Source organism: Miniopterus natalensis, chromosome 2, assembly GCF_054644295.1.
Source record: "Miniopterus natalensis isolate mMinNat1 chromosome 2, mMinNat1.hap1, whole genome shotgun sequence".
Classification (NCBI taxonomy): domain Eukaryota; kingdom Metazoa; phylum Chordata; class Mammalia; order Chiroptera; family Miniopteridae; genus Miniopterus; species Miniopterus natalensis.
This window is the reverse complement of record NC_142082.1, coordinates 182,547,170-182,572,206: the sequence shown is the minus strand read 5'-3', so window position 1 is coordinate 182,572,206 and position 25,037 is coordinate 182,547,170. Positions and strand designations below refer to the sequence as shown.

The 25,037-nt window shown below is 52.5% G+C and overlaps 1 protein-coding gene across 3 annotated transcripts; it reads right to left on the bottom strand.

Moving 5' to 3' along the window:
* Positions 1-340: 340 nt before the first annotated feature.
* On the bottom strand, positions 341-21,608 carry TEF (TEF transcription factor, PAR bZIP family member). Of its 3 annotated transcripts, none has more exons than XM_016210287.2 (4): positions 21,503-21,608; positions 9,052-9,369; positions 5,081-5,301; positions 341-3,947 (listed from the first exon to the last, which is right to left on the bottom strand). In XM_016210287.2, the coding sequence occupies exons 1-4, from the start codon at positions 21,603-21,605 to the stop codon at positions 3,732-3,734; spliced, it is 858 nt and encodes a 285-aa protein (XP_016065773.1). In that variant the 5' UTR covers positions 21,606-21,608; the 3' UTR covers positions 341-3,731. The 3 variants fall into 3 exon arrangements, with proteins under 3 accessions (XP_016065773.1, XP_087671073.1, XP_087671072.1); XM_087814947.1 differs by lacking the exon at positions 21,503-21,608 and adding an exon at positions 13,063-13,222; XM_087814946.1 differs by lacking the exon at positions 21,503-21,608 and adding an exon at positions 12,557-12,713.
* Between the last annotated feature and the right edge of the window lie 3,429 nt (positions 21,609-25,037).

Genomic DNA, 25,037 nt, shown 5'->3' with positions numbered 1-25,037 from the left:
AACTCTTCTAATTTTTTTGTTTGTTTTTTCGTAGTTGCCATCAAGTGTTCCCTGTTTGAGAACACTTGTCATGAGCAGGTCCCTGTCTTTCCACCAGCTGTACAGCACTTTACTTGTTCAAACTGCTTTTGGTTTGATAGGGTCTTTCCTCCGTAAACTGTGACGTAAGCAGGCAGGAATTACTACCATCTGACAGATGAGGACACAGGCACAGAGTGGTTAGGTGACCTGGCCAGGGGTGCCTGGCTAGTGATACACGGTGTCAGGGATATCCCTCAGGGTCCTAGGCCAGCTTGCCCGGAGGACACGCAGAGGGAGGACAGAAAAGACAGCCCCACAATTCTCGTCTCAAAATATTTAATTTTGTTTTAAAAGGTTACATTCCCAGCTTCCCTCCCCGCCACATCACTCCTGCCCACCAGCGGTGACACACTCGCACGCGTGCGCATGCGCGCACACACACACACACTCACACACGTAAGGCCAACAGGCTGCGGGCTGCTTCTGCCCTCACCAGCTGGGAAGAAGGAATTTTCTTCCTGCCTCCTTCCCCCAACAAAAGTAAGAAAAAGGGGCTCACTGGAATGCCGGCTCCCAGGGGAGGACGCGGACCCCACACACTCTCACATCACATGCACTTAGAAAAATAAAACCAAGTGGTGGTCTGGCATCCCCAACACCGTAAGACAGCAATATCCACCTGGAAGTCATCTTTGCCATTTTCTAGAAAAATTTATTGCACTTAATTAACAGATGTTAAAGGAGCTCTGGGGTGGGGCTTTGCCATGAAAACCAGGGGCTCTCAGCCCTTTGTGTTTTGTGAAGCAGAGCTCCCAAGACCCTGGGTGGTGAGCTGCCCAACACAAAGGGGCCCCCCATGCTGGCTCCCATGCCTGACACCCCGCCTCAGGCTGGAGGACTACAGGAGCTGCCCGTCCCAGGCCACAGCAGCCCCTCAGCAGGGTGATGCTTACCCAGTCAAGGTTCACCGCTCAGTGCATTCTCCAACCTCAGGATCCAGACAGGCAAACCCCTTCCTTTGGCCAAGGGTTAAGAGTTACCCAGGTCTTCCACAAAGCTGCTGGCCATCGTGAAAGCTCTCTCTAAATATATATATTTCTATACCTAGATATACATTTATTATATGTATATTCTTGCAACATTCTAGCTCATTCATGATTTGTCTGTTCTGAGGTTACAACAAGGCTGCTGGGAAACTGAAGACAGGGTGCTTAGGAAGGGATAGTGCTTCCCAGTCTATCACAAACCCTTGGAAAGCCACTGACTTTGGCTTCTCTGGCCTCCAGTGCTTTTCGGATGTCAAAGATTTGAGCACAGGAGCCTCAGTCTTTGGCTGTCAGTCCCAAGGTAGAGAGGGGCCAGGAGAGAGTCAAGGAGACTCCCAATTCCATTATGGAAATTAGCAGGCACCAACCCTCTCCTGCAAGAACTTGACTCTTGGGCCTGGGAAGGAGACACACTTCCCTGAGCACTGCTTTTCCCCAAAATGTCAACCTCCACAGATATCTCCTCCCTGTCCCTGCTAGGCTCCCAACTCAAAGGGGCTCTTCTAGAAGAGGCCAGCAGCCACATTCTTTCCAAGTAAGCACTTTGGGAAGGAACTGGAGGCCCACTGCCTGAAGGGAAGAAGGGGGGGCCACTGAACAGGCAGGAGGTGGGACAAAGAGGAGAGATGTCAGGCCATTATCCCATCCACAAGGGTTAGAACATGGACGCCATCCAGAGATTAAGTCTCCATTCTTTTAAAAAACGGAAAAAACAAAAACCATATACTTTCTGGCCAAAGAAAATGAAGAGCTTTTAAGCTGGAGGCTCTTCTACCAATAACAAAACGAGAACTGCCCTCTTGGTGGGTAGCCAGACCAGAGGGAGAGTGCCCGGGCGGGCAAGCTGCCCAGGGCAGGACACTGACATGCCGGATGCAACTGCCCTGTTGTGGTTACAATAGAGTGAAAAGTGTGAACATGGTTTTTATAGAACCACAAAGTAAAAGTCAGGGGCCTGGAAGGAGGCAGTGACCTCCCTTGGCCTCAGGCACCCTTGTCAAGTCCCCAGGAGAGGCGGTGTGCAGGCCCCGAAGGGCCACGGCGTTCCCCTGGGGTGCGCTCCACAGCCAGTGGATGGCTTCCCCGGGTCTTAACATGTTATAAAAAGTCTTTTGTGGTCAGAGCCCGGGTCTTGGAGCTACCACTTTAAATAAAGCCAGTGGTAAGCATGACAAAGTGCGCCCGTTACTTCTGACCCCTTAACCACAGGCTGCCTGGCCCTGAGCCAATAAATACACCTACGTGCAGGTGCCCCGGCTGACCACAATGGGCAGAGCGTTCCACAGACTCCTCGATCAACCTCCCGGGAGGAGCTAAAGGACCAGTCCAGCCAGACACAAGACAAAGCAGCTGTGAGGTAGTGAAGCCACAGCTGCAAGGACCCCTCCACATACCACGGCCAGGCCTGTGTGGGTGGCCCACATCTCTAGGGACCCAGATTGAAGGGACCCTAATGTGTAAATATCCCAAGAACCTGCTACTCCAGGAGTTGTGCTGCGACCCTGGTGATCCATGGCCAGGTGTCCTGCCCAGCAGGTGCCCTCCAGGCAGCTTGCACAGGGGAGGGATCCTGAAACAAGGACCGGGAAGCCATCTTCTGCTTCCCTCTGGCCTGGCCCACTCCGGAGGGCAGAGCAAGATGAAATGGAGACACATGGCCCGGCTCCCTGCCCGCAGCCCAAGGGGCTATGGAGGCTGGTTTTCTGAACACCATGTGGAAGGTGCATCCTGCGTCCAGAAAGTTAAGCTTCCTAGACGAAGGGGGTTTTCCTTTTAAATCCAAGATTTAAGATTGGTCACTGGGTGAAAAGAAACAGGCCTAGAGGCCCAGTCTAGTGGGACAAACAAGATCCAGGTGGCATCCACAAGTGACCTGGAGAAGAGGAGATGCAAAGGCCGCCCTCTGCACTGTGATCAGGGCTCAGAGACCAGCCAACCGGAGTCTCTCCTTCACAGCAGACAAAATGCAGACAGCCGACTGCCAGTGCCCCTTCCTGGCTTCCAGGCCTCAGAGCTACAAGAGTAAAGGGGTATGGGAACTAAGAACAGTTGGGTGTACTTCTGCTACAGGCCCCGGACCCAAATCCCATCTCGGGTTGTGCAGAGACCCCGCTCTGGTGGCCTGGTACCCATGGCAGACATTACAGAGGAGCTGGCATGTCTTTCAACATCTGAGGGAGACGGAAACAGATGTTTCTCTCAGACTTTTGGGGGAGGGGGAGGTGGGCCACAGACACAGTCCACCTGGAAACACACCCTGCTACCTGAGAAGACGTGACGACGACGGACTCATTCTGCGGAGACAGTCCTCCACGGCCCAGGGTGGAGACTGCGGGAGAGTCAGGGCAGCCTGAGTGCCCTGGGAAAGGAGATCGGTGCTCCACCAGAGGTCCCCTTCTGATTCAGCCGGGACATCCAAGAATAGAAACTAAGGCTGATGCACCCGCTACGTCGCTTCCCTTGCGGCCCCGCCGGTGAAGCTGGCCCCCCAGGGAAGTGGCCACGTGCGCTAGCCATGTGATGACGAAGCTGGAACATGACTGCTCCTGGAGCAGGTGCACTGCCATTCGCCCGTGACGAGTCATAAGTCCCCACACGCGTGTGGGGTCTCAGGGAGCCCCAGGCAGAGGCTGAGGTGTAGGCAGCGCGGCCCGGGCGGGGGCGTTACAAGGGCCCGTACTTGGTCTCGTACTTGGACACGATGGTCTTGCACTTGCCCACCTCCTTGCGTAGCTCAGCCACCTCCGTCCGCAGGGCTGTGTTCTCCTTCTCCAGGAAGGCCGCCCGGATGGTGATCTGGTTCTCCTTCAGGCGCCGGGCGTCCCGGGAGCGCTTGGCCGCCACGTTGTTCTTCTTGCGCCTTGTCCAGTACTTCTCATCCTGTGGGGAAGTGTCCTCTGTTGGTCTCTCCTCCTTCCCCATGAGGGTACCCACCCTTTCTGCTCCTGCCAGCACTCCACACAGATTCCTCTTATCACTCCTCTGGCGCAGCCAGAACGAAAGCTGGGACCCAGGGAAGGAGACGCATGTGCCAAGGACAGCAAGGGGCCCTGCCCTTTCCCCAGGATGAGAAACAAAGCCCTTTAGTAGGAAGCAGTGGAAGGAAGGGGACTCCACTTACTGGGAGCCTGCGCTGCTCCAACATAAAGCACTGTCTACACCTTGCCGCCCACAGTCATTCTGGTTATAGCTAAGGTCATCCGAGTTCAAATCTTGGCTCTGTCCCTTACTAGCGGAACCATGCGAGTTCCCAACCTCTCAGTGTCTCAGGTTCCTCACCTTTACAAGGGGGGTAATAATAACTACCATATAGAGCTGTATGAGGATTGAAGGAGTTAGTGTGTGCTAGGTGCTTATCACATACAGGAAGCACCACATAAAGGTTTACCATTTTCATGCCATTACAATGACAGACTCAGAAACATCCTGAGAAGCAGGTAGTTATTCCCATTTTACAAATGAGGAACCCAAGGCCCAGCTAGTTCTAGGTGGCAAAGTGGGATCTGGACCCAGCTCTGCCTAACTTCAAAGCTTGGTGAAAGCCCTTCCTGTGAGTTTTCTGTGGGAGGATGGAAACCGGCAAACTCCTCCTCTCCCTCCCCATCCCAACTCCTACAGAACCATCGCTCTGAAAGCTGTCTGCTGGTCCCTGGGGATGGTAACACACAACTGTCTTTTGTCCTTCAAAGCGAGGGCTTGTTCAGCCCAGTTCCTGTGGCCTAGTGAGCTGCTGCCCAAAGGCTGGGCTAAAGCCAGGGAAGCAAGAACATCAACACAGCCACTGGCCAGTAAGGAAACAGAGAAGCTACAGGGAGTCACACTGGGGCCAAACGCCACCTGACTCCGTCTTTCTACCAACTGCTACAGGATATGGCTCTATGCTCTGAACTCATGCCTTTCTAAATGGTGTCCATAGGAGGGAGGATCCTCCAGATAAAATCCAACATGAGGAAGCACAGCCCCTCGGCTCCTGAACCAATGCTGCACCTTCCCTTATTCAGACACTAGATTACCTTCTGCTCATCAGGCACAAAGACCTTCTTGGCCTTTTTGATCATAGGCTGGGGTTTCAGGTCCTCCTCTGCAAACTTGTGCTTCCGAGGGTTGAAGAGCTCCCCGCCTGGCACACTGGAGAGGACCAGGTCAGCAGGGTCGGGATTGAAGTTCACATCCACTTCCACACAGTTGGGGTCGATGGGACTGGGTGTCTCCCTTTCCTTTTCCAGGGAGGATTCTGAAAGACACAGAGGCAGGTGGTCCTGAAGCACCGCACTGGACAGCAAGGATTCATGTCATGCACCCAGATACCTGCTTGAAGCTCAGTGCTGCACAGCCATGGCTACTTGGAGGGAAGAGAAACACAGCACCCCCCAAGCCAGACTGACACATGTGACTCAATTCAGTATCACAAACATGGAAAAAGCCGTCCCTTTAGGCACAAAGTGCTCAAAAGGAAACAGAGGCCCTTGAAAAGACAGGATTTTCTGACACCCCCCCCCCCCGAAATATTAAGCAAAACATGAAATCATTGTCCCCCCTTAACTTCCTGTGGCTTCAAGCTCTCGAGTAATGGGAAACAGCTGGCTCTCTCTGTGAAGCGTAACAGGTTAGGGACACAGATTAAATAATGAAATGGCTTCTACTCTGGACTCCCTGGAGACATATCAGTCACAGTGCTCATTTAGTCTTATGACAACTCTGAAAGCAAGATGGGTGTAACCTTATATTACAGATGAGGAAACTAAGGCTCAGAGAAAGAACATGGTTTTCCCAGGGTCACACAGAAGGTAAGTGACTGAACTAAAATCTGGGTCTGGCTAATTCTGAATCCTTCATCTTCTTTGCCCTACCTTGCTGCCATTTTATAGTGGACATTGGATTAAAGGAACTTTTAGAATTCAAAGGTTGTTAGAGATAAGTTATTAAAAAACACACACCTTTGGCCTACTTGTTCAAGGTTACCAAGGCTGAAACTAGAACCCCATACCCCACTGGTGGGAGTATCAACAGCTACAACTACATTGTACACTATTTTGCAGTATCTATAAAAGCTTGATGTATGCATATGTCCAATGACCCAGCCACTCTACTCCTAGGTAAATGCCCAACCAGAATGTACACATATGTTTACCAAATGACATGTACACAAATGTCTATGGCATTGCTGTGCATAACCCCAAACCAGAAACACCTCAAATGCCTATCAACTATAGAATGGATAAACTGTGGAATGGTCATACTATTCCACAGGAATACCATTTGGCAATGAAAATGAATGAACTATGCTACAGGCAACAACACAGATGGTTCTCATAAGAAAAGCAGCTAGATGCAAAAGAATGGAGCCGGGCATGGCTCAGTAGTTGAGTATCGACTTAGGATCCAGGAGATCGCGGTTTGATTCCCGGTCAGGGCACATGCCCAGGTTGTGGGCTCGATCCCCAGTGGGGGCGTGCAGGAGGCAGCCGATCAATGACTCTCTCATCATTGACGTTTCTATCTCTCTCTCCCTCTCCCTTTCTCTCTCTGAAATCAATAAAGATATATTTAAAAGAATAAAAATTTTAAAGAAAAGAATGGATACTACTTATGGCTTTCCTACAGAAGGAACCGAAAAATTAAGAGGAGCAATTCTGCCTTCATTTCTATCATGAGTACAATTCTTCAATATAAATTTTACTCCATCTGTATTGCAGTTTTCCTCTGCAGGAGTATTTCATAAGTATGTTCTGTAAATCTATACTGCTAATGTAAAGCAGTTCTGGTGCCCACATAGTTTGTGAACTGTAGAGCTAGCTATAGAGTTATAAATGTAAGCGAGTATAAACGTAATCAATGTGTAATAGTTAAAAACAAAAAAGAGGAAATAATATTCAATCCCATTTGTAGAATCTTCAGTTATAAGGAAAATGAATCTTTGGTGATGGGAATAAAGATAGTGGTCGCCTCTGGGGAGTAATGACTAAGTGGGGTCACAAGGCACTTTGGGGACACCAATGATGTTCTACCTCCTGATCTGGGTAGAAGTCACATGGGTGGGTTCACGTTGTGAAGATTCATTGAGCTGTATACTTATGATGTGGGCATTTGTACGCCATACTTAATTAAGAGTGTTTCCTTAAAAACAAAATCAAAGGAAAATGTCACCTAGGTGATCCCTGGTACAGGATGGGGGCTCATTTCCAACTCTGCCCCCTACCCACACATGAAACCAGCCTTCTAGGACAACCAAACCAGCACAAAAATGAGCTCCTTTCAAACAAGGATATGCTGGAGTTCACTGAAGCCTCTAGATCTAACCCATTTAAGGGAAAAAAATGAGTTGTAGAGAAGCATGATAAATGGGACTACGGGGATATAGTCAGAAATCCAGCACATGGAGTTTAAACTCTACAGGATGATTCAGTTTCTTCAACAAATAAATTGCAAAGAAAAAGGAGGGGACCCAATAGATTTCAAGAGATTTAAGAGACATAACTAAATGAAATGTGTGGGTTTTGTTTGGATCCTGATTCAAACGAATGGCAAAACAGTAGCATTTATGAGACAACTTTTTGAAAATTTGAATGATGATGGATTTATTGTTGAGTACAGATGTAAAATTGGTGTTTTTGTTACTTTTTTAAAAGGACCCTTATATTTTATATACACATTGAAATATTTATGGATGAAATAACATCTAGGATTTGACTGAAAATAATCAGGTGAGGGGAATGGAAGAGATTATAGAAAACAAGATTGGTTATGAGTTAAGAATTATGGAAGCTGAGTGATGGCCATGTGATGGTTCGTTACTGTAGTTTCTTACTTTTGTATTTGAAAATTTGTCCATAAGGAAAAGTAAAATGAAAAAAACAAAATAAAACAGAGCATGAGCTCTACCTGGGTAGGTGTTTGGTTGGAGTGTTGTCCTGTACACCAAAAGAGTGCAGGTTTGACTACCGTCAGGGCATGTACGGGAGGCAACCGATTAATGTTTCTCTCTCCCATTGATTTCTTTCTCTTTTGCCTGTCTCTCTCTTCCCCCCACCCCTTCCTCTCTATCTAAAAATCAATAAAAACACATCCTCGAGTGGGGATTAAAATTTAAAAAATAAAATAAATTAAAAAACAGAGCATCAAAATTCTTTGGGTGTGGGTTCCCTGGGTTCCATACCAGCTCCTGGGGGCCTTCCAGGAGCAATCAACCTGCATGCCTCTGAGCCTGCAGAAAGCTCTGCAGAGACCCCTGATATAAGGGCCATGCCTCCTCTGAAGCGTTCATGTGCAAGGGGCATGAAAACCAAATAACCAGCCAACCAACCACAGAGGTAAAAGAGAAAAAGGACAAGAGAACTAAGGAGAATCCCGAAGACGATGCTTTCTTTGTGCCAGTGCCTAAGCAGTACCTGGCTATGGAATCAGGCATCCTGGGTTCAAGTGCTGCCTCCACTACCTACCAGCTGTGTGACCTTGGGCAAGTTACTTAACTTCTCAGTTTCTCACCTATAACACATAGATAATAGTATCAATCTGATAAGGTTATTGTGAGGATTACATGTTAATGCCTGACACAGAGTAAGTGCTAAATAAATGTTAGCTAGTACTATTATTATTATTATTATTGCCCGAGCTTCCCAATAGTCTGTGGCAAAGTGCGTGGGGGGGGGGGGGTTGAGGGGTAAAGAGCTGTGCTGACAAAATGCAGAATGGGATTTCCATCCTGCAAGCCTCAGACTGGAAGATCTTGTTCCACTGTCGTGACCACTTACAGCATGCCAACCAACAGAAAGGCTCCACCACCACTAATGTGACTGCTATTTTTTCTTCGGCCTTGGGGATTGTACTGAAGGGTACGGAGCAGAGGATTTCTCCACACTGCAGGCCCACGAGGACTTCCCCTGAACGAAGGGGCTCACTGGGTGTGTGGACACAAGAAGCCTTCAGTGGGAAGTGGGCTTCCTTTGATGGGACAGGTGACCCTGCCCAAAAGCCCCTCACCAACCTGTGCTGGACACGGTTTCAGAGGGCTGAAAGAGGGCGGCGGAAGAGGATGGTGGGGATGCTGCGGAAGAGCTGGCCGACTCCTTCCCTTCCAGCTCGGCCACAGGCAGCAGCAGGTTCTGGGCCAGGTGGCTGGGGCTGGCGGGGATGCCATTCTCCAGCAGGAACTCGTCCAGGTCCATGTACTCCAGGTGGAAAGACTCGCCATCATATGGGATGGTCTTGTCCCAGATGGGTGGCATGAGGGAGGCTGAAACGGCCATGGTGCTGGCTGCCGCGGCCTCGTCTTCCTCCAGCTTTTCCTTCCCTTTTTCCTTATCTGCAGACACAAAACCTGTGATGAGACCCCACACAGAGGGAGACTCGATCCCATGGGGGGGAGCAGTGAGCCTCACAGGGCTGGCCATCTCCCTGAGTCCGGACATGTCCCACGCACTGCAAGAGCCCAGCACTCTCCGGGAATGGCCTCGTGCTAACCAGGCACACTGGGCTTTAGGCATGGCGGCGTGTCCTCCTCCACGCCGGGGCTCCCCAGACTGCTCGCCACAAGCTCCAAGCCTGATGTGCTCAGTTCAGAATGCGCTGTGAAACTGGCATCTGGAGGGAGGCTACAGGGAGGACATGGAATTCCTGAGCCTTCCTGGTATCTTATCTCTGTGGTAGGAAAGGGTGATTCCTCAGGCCAAGACCTTTCAGGTTCTCCTGTCCTGACCCTTCCAGCTAGGCCTTTCCACAGCAATTCAGCCTAGGGATTGAATCCCAGATCAGCTACCCAGTTGCTCGGATGTGCGACTTTAGCTATGTATTTACCCTCTCCCAGCCTCAGTGTCATCCACTGTAAATACAAATAAAGCTTTCTCTTTGGTGTAGACTAGAGATATTATTTGCAAGTGTCTTATCGAGTTCCTGGCAAATGGAAGGCATTCATTACTACAGTGAGCTGTTGAGGGCAGGGACTGTGTCTGATTCATTTTTAGACCTCATGGCCAACACAGGAGCAGGCTGACCATGGGCCATGGGAAAATATGCATACTGAATGAAGAACACTGGGTTTGCACACAGATTCCCTTTAGGTTTATTAGATACAGAGGGTGTGGAGCTGTCTTTTCAGGACCTTTTTCAGAGCAACAATTTCCAGAGAAGTCTACCCCTGAATAAGCAGAGAAGACTGAGGCAGGTTTTCTGGGAAGGAGAGGGTGGGGCGGAAGGAGGCTTGCTCCTTTTCAAAGCAAAACTAATCCATTAGCAGGGACTGGATCTCACCTAACTGTCTCAGTCAAAAAGTTACCTGTGTGGATATCCAAGAAAGGGCAAATTAGGAAAAAAAGACAAGAGAGAAATGTGACAAGGTTGGAAGGAAATCAAAGTGACAGGGAGGCTAATCAGGGAAGTGGGAGATAAAATCATGACAAGTTCATAATGGGTTTTCAAACTGAGGGAGACAACTCTGAACTCTGGATTTTGGAGTGAAAAAGAGAAATCGAATATAATCATGTTGGAAATAAACCAGTCATGCTGGGACTCCCAGACCGTAGCTAGCCAAAAAGAAGCTTGTTGGTCCAATAAAAATGGATATACCAGTGGATTAAGGAGGTGAAAGTTTTGACAAACAGAATTTGGTAATGACTTCTAATATGAATTAACCTTAATTCTTGAAACTGCCTTCTGTACCAGGCTTTGGTTGAAAACCAAATGGGAAGTAAGAAAGCCAAGCTTTGGTGGGCTAAGTGGGCCGGATGGACTTGCTGTTCTCCTCCCTGAGATCCTGACTCTACATTGTGTTCAGATCCATATTGGGTGGGGTCATGAGGACCAAAGGAGACAGGAAAAGGAAGGAGATAGAAAAACAGCCGCACTGAAGGACAAGTATCAGTAAGTTCCAGGTTTTGCCTGGCCTAAGCAATTGAGGAAATTTTTAATCAATGTTTTTATAAGATGGAGTTTTAATTGTGTAAGAGATGATAAAGAACTAGGTAAAGAAATTGACATTAGTGGTTGCCAATGATACAATAAAAAGCACCAGACTGACAGTTATAAGGCCTAGCTATGTGACCTTGAAGAAGCATCCTCACTTCTCCGAGCCTCAACTTTCCTTATCTGGGAAGTGGGGATAATATTCTATATAAATAAAACAAGATTCTGTCAAAAGTGCTTTGTGAGCATTCTGCTAATGTAAAGTAAAATTGTTATGGATGGCTCTTATTTGGGAATTTTGAACAAGAACCTGACAGATGTGTATGCCTGTCCTGGCAGCTTGTCTCAGCCCTAGAATTGGAACAAAGCATTGCCTTAAAAGCAAACAAAAGGGTCTGTGCACATGAAGTCCCGAAAGCAGGACAGAATGCCTGGTCTCACCTGATATGCTGAAGCTATTTATAACCCAATGGAGACAAGCCATAGGAATGGAAGCCACGGTACACATCGGGAAAAGAAAGAGATGGCATTTAGAAATTTCTTTTTTAATTCAAGACAGGTAATTCACAGAAGGCCTATTCCTTCCCAAATCCCTAAACTACACTGATGGTTCTTAGAAATTCAAAGGTCTCAGATTGAAAGCATACCTCTGTGCACTGAAACCACAATAGGTGGCACTTTGCTGTTCCCTGAACCTCATGTTCTCAGGCCAAAAAAACAAGGCCAAACCTGCTTTCCACATAGGCCCTAGGGACCTCTGTGGCCTAGGTAACAAGATAAAGCCCAGCTCTGCCACTGTGGCCCCAAAGTCTAGGGTCAATCCCCCAAAGCCAGGTGAAGGGCCTCGGTGGCCTTATTCTGATCTTCATCCCTCTACCCGCCTGGCCCCACTCTCCACCTCAGAAGGTGCCTCGCATCCCTTCCCGACACCCCTCCCTCACTTCAGCAGCAACCCTGAGACACTTCCAGAAAACCTTCAGTGTGTACCTAGTAGTGGGGATGAAGGCAGGTCCTTCTCCCAAGAGGGGCAAGGCCAGAGGCAAGGACAATCTGCCATGCAAATCAGCGCTTCTCAAACTTTAGTGGACTTCGGAATCACGGAGGTGGGGTCCTCCTTAACACGCACACTCCTGTCCCAGGAGCTGCAGATTCGGTGGGTGAAGGGTGGGGCCCAGGGACGGGCATTCCAAACAAGCATCCCAAGTGATTCTGACGAAGCTGTCCCCGGAGAAGGCGCCCTGGAGCGTCATCTAAGCGGCTGCTGCGACCCTCTTCAGCCTGCTCAGTAACCCCTACACGTCGTCGCGCTCAGGCGGCCCCAAGGAACCGCCTCCCCGCGACCCCACCCATCCTCTCCCTCCGGACCCCTTTCTGCCAACGCCCACCTGACCCAACCTCTCTCGGCTCGCCCCGACCTTCTCCCAACCTTCCGGCCTCGCCCACCAGGCCCTCCGTCATTCAGGGCTCCAGCTCCCCGCCACCCCCCTCGGCCGGACCACTTCACGTGACCTCCGACCTCCCCGGCCCCGCCCTCACAAGGCCCCGCCCCTGCAAACCCCGCCCCCAGGCTCGCGCAGACCCCCGCCCCTCACCGAGGCGCGCCTCGCGCGGGGGGTTCTCCATCAGCTTCTTCAGGACCAGTGGGAAGGAGCCCGGCAGGCCCCTATCCCCAGCTGCGCGCCCCGGCCCCGGGCCCGGTCCCGCCTGCGGCTCCACAGGCGGCTTCTTTCCGCCGCCCGTGTCGGACATCGTGCTCCGCGCTCCGCTCGCGCGCCTCGCCTCCCCCGCCCGCCCCCCGAGAAGGGCCGGAGGCTCGCGACCCGCCGCAGCTGCCGACACGGGCAGCTACTGCGCAGGCGCCCAGCAGCTCCCCCGCCTCCCTCCATCCCTACCCAGCCTGTGGACAAGCTCTAGGATATTAATTATTCATGAGGCCAGGCCAGCTTCCCCAGAGCTCGGCCTCGGGTTGGCCCACCTTGGGAGGAGGGCGGGAGCAGCCTTCCGGGCCGTGATTGGTTAGGCTGCCGGGATAAGTGAGACACGTGCGGAGCCAGGTGAGGAGCAATGCCGGAGGCCCCGCCCCGCCCGCCCGGGTCACCTGATTGGCGCCTGCTGGAGTCTGTGTCATTGGCCCTCTTCGGCGGCAGCTCGGTCCCCTCTACCAGACGGTTCACCTTCGCCTTCCTCTTCGTAACCCCCGCTCTCCTCCCAGACCATCGTGACCGCTCGCCTTTCCTTCTCATCCCAATCTCGCCACCTTCGGGTCTCAGCACTGAAGGGAGGCAGGGCTGGGAGCGGCCGGCGGAGCCTATCGGAGAGCCCGTTCGGGCTGCGGGGCCCGGCCCCCGCAGGTCACGTGGAGCCCCAGCCGAGTCCGGCCGAGTGGGGAGGGGGGAAGAGGAGGAAGGCGAGGAGCAGCCAATGGGGGGCGGGGGCGGGGCGCGGGTCCACACACGGGGCCCAGCACGTGCGGGCCTGCGGCGGGGAGGGGCGGCCGCTGTGCACCCGGGACTCTGCCCGGGGTCTTGGGGCCGGGACTCGTGGGTCGAGCCTGCAACCCCGCCCCCGCGACCCAGGGGTTGGCTGAGGGCAGGGCGGCGGACGGCGACCTGCCCTTCCCGTAGGGATGTCCGGAGCAGGAGCGGGCTCGGCGGCCGCCGACGGGGGTGTCAGGTTCCTCACTGATCCCGGGTTCCTGCTGCGGGCGTGGCGGCCAGATAAACACTGTCGTGGAGGGCGCGTTCTTGAGGCCGGGGCGGGGCGGAGAGGAGAGAAAGGGCCCAGCCCTAAGCCGAGGGCCGGGGTACACGCTTTGCCGCCCACTTACTAGCTGTGACCTTGGGAAAGTCCAGTTGCTTCCCTTGAGCCTGTCTCCTCGAGACTAGATAATCTCGGAAGTCCTAAGCAGCTCTGAAGTTCGTTCCTCTCTAGGACCTCACCATCCTTTCCCCAGGGACAAGTCACCGAAAACCAAGCTCCTTTACATAGGGAACCGATTGCACATTTTGTGGGAAAACCACCTCTGTTAAAAGAGAAACACTCCCTGGGAGTTCCTTAGGAAATGTAAAATGCGAGGGATACACAAATGTGGAGACATTATATAGGAAGCTGCTCCTAAACGGCTCCCAGAACCTTGTCCCTCTTCAAAACACAAATCATCCTCTGCTTTGAACCCAAGCAGTGCAAGACTCTGCCTGCCTAAACTCCCAGAGGGCAGGGACTTTGGCTTGTTTATGGTGCCTTCTGCCAAAGGCTGGGGCCTTGGGAACCGTGGGACGGAGCCATGGGGTCACCGGGCAGGGGTGTGACGGCAACACCCAGCTAGCTGGCGGTTGTCAAGCTGACGCAATTCGAATTTTGCTGGGAAGGAACAAGAAATTGGGCTCCTGAACAGGCCTGGGGGGGGGGGGGGACAAGGTGACTCCAAAACTCATTCACTGCCACACTCGTTAGGTTTCAGTGACTGTCTGGCTTGATACCTACAGCCAGTTACCAATTACTTCCTTTTCTTATATATCAAGTGGATCTACCTTGTGGGTTTTCTGTAGGCCAATGTGAAGTGCACAACTGCTAACCTGCAACAAATGGTAGTTTTCATAATTTTTATAAAACTAGAACAAAATAAAACTAATGGATGCAAATCCACTGCCTGGTGTATCCATTATCCTGGAGGCGAGTACAGTGCCCATGTCACTCCACTTTAGTAGAAACACTAAATCTGTTGTGCTGCAGAGTTGTTAGTGGGAATTCTGTTACGTGGCTAAGATATCTTTAGGCGAAACTGACCTAGAGGTTTTTAGAAATAAGTTTTAAAGGACTTGCCAAGGGAGGTTGATTAAAACAATATGTGAAGCTTTTTAAAAAATGGCTAGTTTGGTGAAGGAGAGATTTACTGGATTAGAGTCAAATGTATATTTTCGTGGCTGACGTGACGTTGTTGAAGGGGAAAACTAATCCTCATGGTATTAGAGGAGGATTTATGATAACAGTGGAAAGTTATAGCATTTGTTTGGGACAAAAGGGAAAATGCCTACTTCGCTCATCATCCAGCCTAGAGCAGCCTACCAGGCGGGTGGCACCACACGGCGGGGGAGGGGGCGAGGCCAGCAGGTTAGGCCTCCAAAGTTAGTTTTGATTTGGTTCTCTGTTCACATACTGACACTCCCCAGAGACGGGTTTTTCCCCGGATAACCACGGGGTAAATGGCGTGTCACAAACACTGCAGGGCCGTCACAAACATGTTCCCTCTCGTGCCTGCTTGCGAGCTGGAAGGTTAGCCACACTGCCGGCTGGCGCCTTGGGCAGCGCCGTCCCGGAGGCGCGGCCACTGTGCTCTAGCCCGATGCACCAGCTGCCCCGGGACAGCGGCCCTCTCTGCCCCGCTCCCGTCGGTGCAGGGGGAGTAACGTGGCTCCTTCTCTTCGTGGAGATGTAAGTGTGAGAAGTCGTTAGCTAACGCCACAGTGTTTGTGAGCCCTACAAAGAAAGAAACTCCGCAAAAAGAACACAACGTGGTTGGCTGTAAAGGCCTGAAGTGGTCCCTTAGTGTTCTTTGGAAATAGGTTTCAGTGCAGCCACCTCTGAGGAAAGCGTGGCCCTGGGGACAGCTCTGTGGGCTCAGGAGGCAGGTCTGGGTAGAATCCCCTCGGACGCTGACTAGCCATGTGGCCTGGGCAAGTGACTTCTCTCGCCTAAGCCTTAGTTATTTTTCTCTTGGGAACAGAGATGGGTGTGCTTACCTCACAGAGCGGCTATGAGGATTATGTGTGAGAAGCAATGTCAAGTGCTCGCCTGCAACAGTGTGGCATGGAGTGGGGGTGCCGCCACCCTTCTCCTTCCACTCAGCTGATGTTGGGTCTGGCGTAGAATTATTTGGGGTGTGGGGACAAGGCTGTGTGGTTGAGGGTGGCCTCTGGAGTCTATGCTGAAGCAATCTCCCAACCTGGGCTGGCTTTAAATTCTACTCTTTCATGTTCCAGAAACCTGCTAACCAACCGAAGTTAAAATCTTAATTCAATTCAATTGAGCACATGCAGAGCAAGTGCCTTTCATTAAGTTATTATACTGGTTTGGAGTATTAGCATTTAAGCTTGAAGTTTAGAGAAGCTAAAACTCCAGCATGGGAGCCTTTGGCCAGAGATCCCATAATGATCTCTTTTGCCACATGATATTCAGTGTCTAGGAGGACAGGGCCATTCATTCCATCTTTTGACTTACTGAAATGTGTGATACAAGCCTGGCGTGCATAAGAACAGGGCTCTAATAAGGCTGCCATTGAGCTCTAACAAAGCCCAGTTATCTGTGTGCTTTGCCAATACCAATTGCAGGAGAGTACAAAGCTTTGTTCAGGTTGGTAAGTCAGTAAATATTTGTTGGCTCATTTGTTGGTGGTGCTGGTGGGAGGGTTAACAAAACCTTTCAGAGCCAAGTCATATACATTTGGAACATTATTAGCATCAAATAACCGTCTTTGTGTTTCACAATCGAACCTGGAACAAACAGGGCAAGTCCCCCAGCACTAACCTGACCAACAGCTGCCTCCTTTCGAACCCACATACCTGTGGGCTGTGGTTTGTACCTTAGTCTCAGTTTGTTCTAGGGCAGAAGTGGTGGGTGGAGGCTCTTCACTAATTCTTATGAATCTCTTCAGTGCTCTCAAGGGTACTGATTTCCTGTTTGGCTTGCATTTTGCCCACTCCCAGGATTCAGATTGATTACAGATGGAGAGCTGCCCCAAGAGGGCCATTTCCAGAGAAGCCCTCAGCTCCAGTCTCTGCCATCTCAACAGCCACTGTCTGATGGCCAGTGATTCTCCTGTGCAGGCCATGTTGGTGGTGCAGTGGTAGTGTGTGGCCTCTGAAGCTGGACCACCTGGGTCTGATTCCTAACTGTGTGACCTTGGGCAAGTTACATAACCTCTCTGTGCCTGAGTGTCAGAAGTGAAGGCGTGGGTTTGGGCACACTACATAGCGAATGTTCAGTTGAAGTTAACTCTATCATTCCATCTTGATTGTTCTGGGACCACCTCACTCCACTTCACTGAGAATGGGGGAGGCTTGCAGACCTGGAGATGACAGCCTCTCGACCTTTATGACCTTCAGGGCCCTGCAGGCTTTCCCCGTTCCAGGTCTCTCCACCCTCACCTCTTTCCTCTCTCCCCCTTGCTCACCTTCTGCAGCCACAGAGGCCTTTTATTGTTCAGACACATGTCTTTCCTGCTCCAGGAAAGGGCCTCTGCAGGTGCTGTTCCCTCAGCCTGAAAGTTCTCAGTGCAGCTCGCTATTCCTCACCCTCCAGGCCTTGGTTTCAATGTGCTCCCTTCGGAGAGGCTGGCCCTGACTCCTGATTGTCTGTCTTTTCCCATGGTGCGTGGGGCCATGCATGTCTCATTCGCTCCATGCCATCAGGGTAAGCAAACGTTCGATTAGCAAATGATGAAAAAGCAAAGGAGGACTGAAGAGGTGCTGCCCTGCGTCTGGGTTTCTGAGACCCTGGGATCCTGGGAGTGCCGAGCCTGGAAGCAGGCAAAGATGGGTTGGAATCCCTTACAACAGTGGCCTTCCCATCTCTGAGCCTCAGTCTCCTCACCTGTAGAATGGATAATTACACCTCCCTTGCAAAGCCATTTTTCAAGCGGTGATGTCAAAGCACTTAGCAAGACACCCAGCTCAAAGTCAGGAACAGTGGCCTTTCCATTCAGGATGGGCTCCTTGAGCAGCCTGGCCTGGGTCAGGCCCCATCAAGATGCAAACCATCTGGAGGGGGCGCTCCTGTCCACTGCAGTCAGTTCCTGGCACCCTGTGAGAATAAGTTTCTCATGTTTCTCTGATTGGGGACGGGACAGGTAGAGAAGGCAGCTGAGTCCCTAAGGTAGAACAAAGAGAGAGGCTGGCCCACATACTGTCCCCGAGGGTAGCCAACCTCTGAGTACATTTCCTTGTCATTTAGAAGGTGGTAGCAAGGGTTAAAGGAGCTAAGGCCTTTAGCACATAGAAGGCCTCCTTCACCTCCTGTTCCCTGAAAGAACACGTCAAGACCTCCTGGTTTTGCCTGGTTACCCCAGCCTGGGAGAGGGGGTGACCGCGTGGGCCTTACTGAAGCTAACCTCAGGACAGCCGGCTGCATGGAGTCCACCTTCTTGGGCCATTTAGCTCAGTCCTCTGAGAGGAAGCTCCCCAGGCCCCTCCTCTGCATCACTGCCACTGTCCCAGAAAGTCCCCCTGACGTCCGGCCTGTTATCATTCAGCTGTTTCCCTGGCCAATCCAGTGGGTTGTCCAGTTTAGTGCAGGGCTGATGGCACCATGCCCCCAAGAGCCACAGCACACGTTTCTAAGGAGACAGCACAAACGCAACATTCAGTTGTTTTAAGAATAGTCACAGGAAGGAGGGTAGAAAGAAGGAAATGAGGGTCATATCGCAAATGTGGTAGGAGCACAGCTGCTCTTGGCCTTTCACAGAGAAAACAGTGTGGCACTTCACAGTTTGCAAAGGCTTGCACATGGGATAACTCATTCAGTCCTGGCAACACGCCTGTGAAGCAGGTATTCTTTTTCCCATTTTTACAGCTTGGGGATGGAGAGAGGGGGTATGTCTAGGACACCCTACTGGGTGGCCCACTTGTGATTCTAGTTAGGAGTTCCCTGAGGTGGGAACCCTGCCTGACCAGCTCAAAGTGAAAGCCTTGTTCAACCTTTGGGTTTGTTTCACGCTACGTGGCTCCTTGGGAGGCCGGAGTGACCAAAGCTGGCAGAAAGATGGGGGACTGGCCTCTGAGCACAGCCAAGGCCCTATAGGGTGAGGGAAGGAAGGGGTGTGAAGAGCTAACAATATGGTTTAGAGAAGCAGGGACTTTCCAGAAGCTGGAGAAGAAAGAGAGAGTGAGCAGTCTGGAACAGAATCATCTTGCAGAAGAGGATCCCGGGGAGAAAGGGCAGGAGTAGAACCAGGAAGAATAGTCCTTAGGGATCAGGGCTCAGAGACGGAGGGGAATTGAGTCAGGGCTTGGGGTATAGACCACCCTTTTGCTGCACATGGATTTCTCTGCCCACAGGACAGTTGATCAAATTGACCGCCCAGGTGGCCATTGTAACCTAAAGCCAAGGGAGGCTGGAGCCTGATCATCTCTGTTAGACAAAATCTTCACTAGGGACAGGAAAGAGGTGGGGGTCTGTCTGTGCAGGCTGGGGTGGGAGGCAAGAGGGAGAGGAACAAACCCCAGGGTGGGTCTCGGAGTGTCTCTGAACTAGACAGTGGCCTGAGAGGCTGCAGGGAGAGCAGTCTCGTGAGAACACACCTGCAATTTCTCCCATGCTGGACCCACGACACGCTCTGCACGTGACCGGAATGTGTGCGGAAGCAGTCAGTGGGCTGGAGAGAGGGAGGAGTTTGTAAACAGGTCTCAGTCCCCCACGAGAAACCTGCCTTTATTGCATCAAAGCAAAGGGCAAGTGATCCTGAGGGCAACTGTTTCCGGAGCAACTGACCCTCAGCTGTTTTCCACCCACTGAGGTCCCAGCCAGAGTGGGGGACACAGGGAGAGAAGCCGCTTCATCAGGAACTTAAAGTACTTGCTACGTGAGTGCTGGGAATTCTAGTCTGCAGGGCGTGTGCGCTCTCTTTTCACCAAGTGTATGGCTTTTCAGGTGGATTTATTTTTACAACAGATTTGGGGAGTCGGGGAGCTCTGGGAGGGGTGGTTACAGGGATGGGGCAGTGATGTGGCTGAGGCCTTTGTGGATGCACTGACCCTCACTTTATCCACCCACTGGTCTCTGCCAGTCCCTCGGGGCCTCAGGCTTCTGACGCTCAGTGAGACACCACATGGAAAAGTGGTAGGAGGTGGCCCGAGATACTGGCCCACACAGCTAATGCAGACAACTGACCCTCGGTCAGAGCTGGCCAACAAAGCTCTGCCGAAGACCTTTGGCAAGTCCTCTCAGCACTGGGTCCCGACTTTGCTCATCCACAGTGAGTGATGGGGATTTTCCGGCTGTCACGGGGCTCTGTGGACCAGCTGGGAACCAGTGACCAGCAGCTGCTGCCACACTTCAAAGGCCTTGCTATCCTCATCAGAGGAGGAGCAGCGCCCTGAGTTGCCCCCAGAACCCTTCCCTGTCCCACTGGGAGCTGTCCCTGCAAGCTGCTCCCTGTGCATGCACTGGGCCATCCTGGACACCCCACCTTCCCTGGGTGCCTGGATCAAGAAGGGAGCCCCTACCTCTAGTCCTTCTGGAAGGACTTCAGCTTCACCTACCCACACGGCTGTTCAGAAGTGGCAAGAAAAAGTCAGCTGTGACTCATCGGCCAGGCTGAATCGAGGGTGTCCTGAGATGTGCTTCTCCTGGTGAGCGGCAGGGGTCCTGAGTGCTGGGAGGGCACAGGAACTCCTGTGATGCGGGCCACCACGAGGCCCAACTGCCCCAGCACGAACCACAGGTGTGGTCTGAGGAGCCTGGGCCTGGAGCTCCATGAGAGCCCACAGGGACCTGGCCCTGAACTCTGGGACCCACCTTTCTCTCCTTAGGCAGTGTCACCTCAGAGCAGAGCCTGCTGCCCCTCTTTCCCTGAACCTGTTCCCCGAGGGGCGAGAGAGAGGGCCTGGGCTGTGTGGTCTGTACTCAGGCTCCAGAGTTTGGGAGTGGGCTGGGAGTCCTGTGGGGACAACCAGGGCTACCTGGTAATGAGATATATCAGTTGCCAGCACAGCAGGATGAGGGAGAGGCCTGAGAAAGGTCCCCTGAGGGGACACCTGGGGCTCCTAAGTCAGACTCAGGCAGCAGAAGACAGCTGGGCTCCTTTAAAGGCACCTGGGAAGTTTGAGCAGTGGGGACCTGGTGTTAGCCCCTGACATCTTAAAACAGAAGAGGTTGGGAGAAATATTTTTCAGGGGGGATTGCCCTGAGCAGGTGGCCCCCAAAGCTAGCCGGGACCTTGGGTTGCTCAGTCAGTCAGGACTTGGGAGACACCTGGTGCTGGCTGCTGGCTCTGTCCCTCCGTCCACTCCCTCCTCTGCCGGCTCCCTCGCCCGCCCCTGTTTGCCTGTGGTATCCTAGGAACCCGGGCTTGGAGCCTGTGGTCCTGTTACATAACAGCTTCCCTCCCATCCATGGGTGCAGCCCTCCAGCGAGCAGGAGCTGAAGCAGGAGCACGGAGGAAGCCTCTCCTCCAGACAGGAGCTGCCCAAATCTACAGCTACGGCCAGTCCTCTGCCACCCCAGCCTGCAGAGGGAGGGAACTCAATAGGCAATTGCATCCAGTGCACTCTCTCAGCAGGGCCCTCTGGTCCTGATCTTGTCCCATGAGAGCACAGCACCTGTCAGTGGCCACACGCTGGCCATGGCTTCCGCAAACTAGCAGGACTAGGGGGCACTCTCCACCATGCCTCTCTCTGCATCCCTGTCCTGAAGGGACCAAGGACAGACCCCTACTGGGGACCCTCCTTAGGCTGGAGATGCCTGTCCTGCCACTGTGCCTGTGGCTGCCCCCAACCCCTTGGGCAATTGGTTGGCCAGCCATGGCAGACCACTGCTGTTCCTACCTGTTCTCTTCTCTGGCCAAGGCAGAGAGTGCTCCAGCAGGGACTTGAGGACCTCAGGCATGTCCATGGCAGGGGCCACTCCGATCCGGTCGCAGCTTGACATGGCCCGGCAGGAGGAGCTTGCTTTGGGAGTTTAGAAGCAGCTGGAGAGGCAGGAGCTGGCCCGGGAGCCACAGGCACTGGAGGCGGGCGGGGCGGGAGCGGGAGGCAGCCAATGGGCAGCGTGGACCCCGGCCCGCCCATCCACCCCCCCCACCCCCCACCCCCGGCTTGGCCACCCGCCAGCGCTGGCTGCAGCCAGGCCTTCCCTTCCGGCTGCCTGGCAGGGCAGGCCTGGGTCCGTGCCAGCTGCAACACGTGGAGCCACTGCGCCAATCCTCTGACAGAGAACCCGTGCTGTTATCTAACTTTGCAAAGGGAAGTTCTCCCCCAGGCTGGGAGCCATGACCAGGGCCTGCCAGGTAAGAACAGCGAGCCGGCTGCATGCCCACGGCGAGCGTGCTCTGCACAATCAGACACGCTCAACAGAGGAGCCCTGGCGCAGCAGAGAGCAGGGCCTGCCATGGAAACCAGCTCGGGCTCGGACTTGAGACCCTGGCACTGCAGGCAGCTCGGCACAAAGGGTAAACTCTGTTGGCACATACCAGCACATGCAGGGGCATTGTGCCGTCACCTGCGGGCTGGTGAGCCTCCAGGGGTTGTATGTTTTGATACTGATGCACATGTGCCCGCAAGGTGCATGGGTGTGCACGTGGTAGGCATAATCAGGGCTTTCTACCATCTGCAGAGCCTGAATTCTGTTCTCCTAAGCAAAGTGACAAAACCTGCAGCCTGGGGTCCCTTTCCTCTTCCGGAGAGGTGCCAACAGACGCGTGCTGAGAGGCCACTGAAAGGGGGCAGCTCTGCAGGCCTGGCTCAGGTTTGTCCTGGATTATGTCCTGCTTCCCAGCCCATCCTAGGGACTTGGTGGCAACTGGCTGTTTGCCGTAGTCCTCTCCCTGGCCCTCTCACCAGGGTACTGGCCCCTGTAGTCCCCAGGCCACTTGAATGTGAGGATGAAGACCAACACCAGACTTGGCCAGAGGGTTGTCCGCTGTCAGTCATGCCACACACTGATGTGGGATCTTGAACAAGCTGTGCAGATATTCTGGGTCTCCTGTCCAAAGCCACTGAATATTGTGACCGAAACGACTGAATGTTGTAACCGTTGGCTCTGGTTGTGTCTCTGACACTCCCAGGTGGATGCAGCAAGGAGTTGCTTCCTTCCCCATAGCTGATTTCTATGCTGTCCTTCACTGCTCTCCAAAACCCCATCTTGCACGGAATCAAACATACTCCAGGAACCCCTCTGGCCTCTTCCAAACAGCCCTCACCTTCTAATTACCCTCCCTCCCTTCCTAATAGCCCTCCCCAAACCATGTTCTTTTCCAAAATTAATTAAAATTAATTTCAATCTTTGAATACAAAGAACAGTATATGGCTCAAAGCTGAAAACTTTTGATAAAGGTATCCTTTGGAAACGTCATTTCTATCCCAGCCCCTCCTCCCCATTCCCCTTCCTCATAACAAATTTAATCTTGTATTTATCCTTCTAGCGCCTTCGCCTCTGTGGGCCCGGGGAGAGGATGCGGTGGACCTGGTGTGCAGGATGCCTCGATTTGCAGGCTGGGCCGACTGAGGCTGAGCTGGTACAGTAACCATTCCTTGGCCCAAGAACCCTGTCACGTGCAAGGGCAGCTTACCACAAAGGTGGAGTGGGTCAGTGCCCACGGAGCGTGATTTCAGAGGCAATAGAAAGTACCCTACATGTCTCAACAACACCCACCTGCTGCATAACAGTTCATTCTCGGAGATCCATTCCTGCGAGCTCTCTGCAGACCCCTTTCAATGTAGAAAAGTTCCAAGCCTCTAAGACCAGGAATGAGTGCTTACTGCATACCTGGCACAGCCTAGCTCTTGTGAGGAATTCAAAGTTAAATAACAAACCCAGCCAGGCAAGTCCCTACCCTTAAGGAATTTTCATGCCACTGAGTCAGCCCACCTGGCACCCCCACTCTGCACCCAGTGTGTCCAGCTAGCAGCATCACCTATGGTCACACAGGGGCCACATCAGCAGGTTTCTGAGTCAAGATGCTAGGGAGCACAGAGGTAGGAGAGGGGAGGCCGTGTACAAGCCTGGGGACATTCAGAGGGGCCGCATGGCAGGTGCGTTGGGATTGTCTACACTTCTTGGGGTTTCCTGGCTCAGAGGTCTTGCTATAGATGGCTCCCCTGGTTGGGGGTATATGTGGATGCAGTTTCTGGTAGAGCCCTCAAGGCTTTTTCTAGAGATGTGTAGAGCTGCCCACACCTGCACCCCCAGGTCCCCGACAGCCACCTCTCCTCAGAAGCAGTTTCCCCAAAGGCAGGGAGGAGCCCACAAGGGTATGGAGGGGGTGGTCACTGCAGCCCCTATTCACAGGTCTGAAGACCAGAAATGGGCCTGCATTCAATAACTGGGGGCTGCTCAAGCCAGCTGTCGCCTTGATGAAGTGTCTACCACTGACCATAAATATCTAGGTTACATCGGGGCAGGGATATGCACATGGGAAATACAACTGAGAGAAAAAGGAAGATGCAGAGTAAGTGCACATTGATTACAATGATACAATTTTTTAAGCCTCAATTCCAGTGTCACCTCCTCCAGGAAGCCCTTCCTGGCTACCCAACCTAGATGAGGTGCCATCCCTGGCACTTGGGGTGTCTGTCCCACAACTGAGCCTGTCACATCATGGATTCACGGAAAGCCATGATTCTTCAATAATCTGTATTCCCAGGGTCCAAGATGGGTGGGTGCTCAGTTTATGCTACCAACCTGAACCAACAAGGACCAGAGGAAAATTTAGGGGAACTGATGAGAATTTAAGAACTTTGTCCACTGGGTTCTTTGAAGTTTTGCTTATTTTACTCTCTTTGGTTTTCTAATCAAAGGAGGTCCTGGTGTAGGCTCATGATCTCTCCAGCCCAGGGATAGGTCTGTCCTTTTCTTTTGGGAACAGTACTTTGTCATGCCACTTCAGTTTTCCAGGGTGCGGCCAGGAATGCTGAGAACCCCATCCCTCAATGCTGAAGGAACCTTTGCTCATCAGCCAGTTCCCAGTGGTTCTCGATTTTTTTTCTGCCTCCTTTCTGAGGGTCCTTGGAACCTTCGCTGACCGTGCAGGGCTGTGGAGAACAGATGCCGCATCCACAGTGTCCGGCGCACAGAAGGTCCTCAGGCATTGATCATGTATCTGGTCATTGATCATGTATCTCAGCCCCTACTGCATACCGGGCCCAAATGATTCCCTGCCCTCGGAGAAGTCCCAGGTCTTGGACCTCTGCTCCTGGGGCCACTCTGTACTGTAGCTTAAAGCTGACTGGTGAGCTGGCTCATGAGCGTGTGCAGCCCCCCCATTGGGACCCCCCTCCATCACGTGCAACCACACACAGTCCGCGATTTGAAAAAGTACCTCCAGCACAGACGGATGCCCCTCATTGAGAATTCCTGACCTGA

Bases quoted from the DNA above. Each gene is read 5' to 3' on its own strand.
- TEF (XM_087814946.1), bottom strand. From the start codon at position 12,713: ATGTCCGACACGGGCGGCGGAAAGAAGCCGCCTGTGGAGCCGCAGGCG. The intron at 9,370-12,556 runs GTGAGGGGCGGG...TTGTGTCTGCAG, and splicing joins CCCGCGCGAGGCGCGCCTCG to ATAAGGAAAAAGGGAAGGAA. The intron at 5,302-9,051 runs GTTGGTGAGGGG...TGTGTCTTTCAG, and splicing joins TGAAACCGTGTCCAGCACAG to AATCCTCCCTGGAAAAGGAA.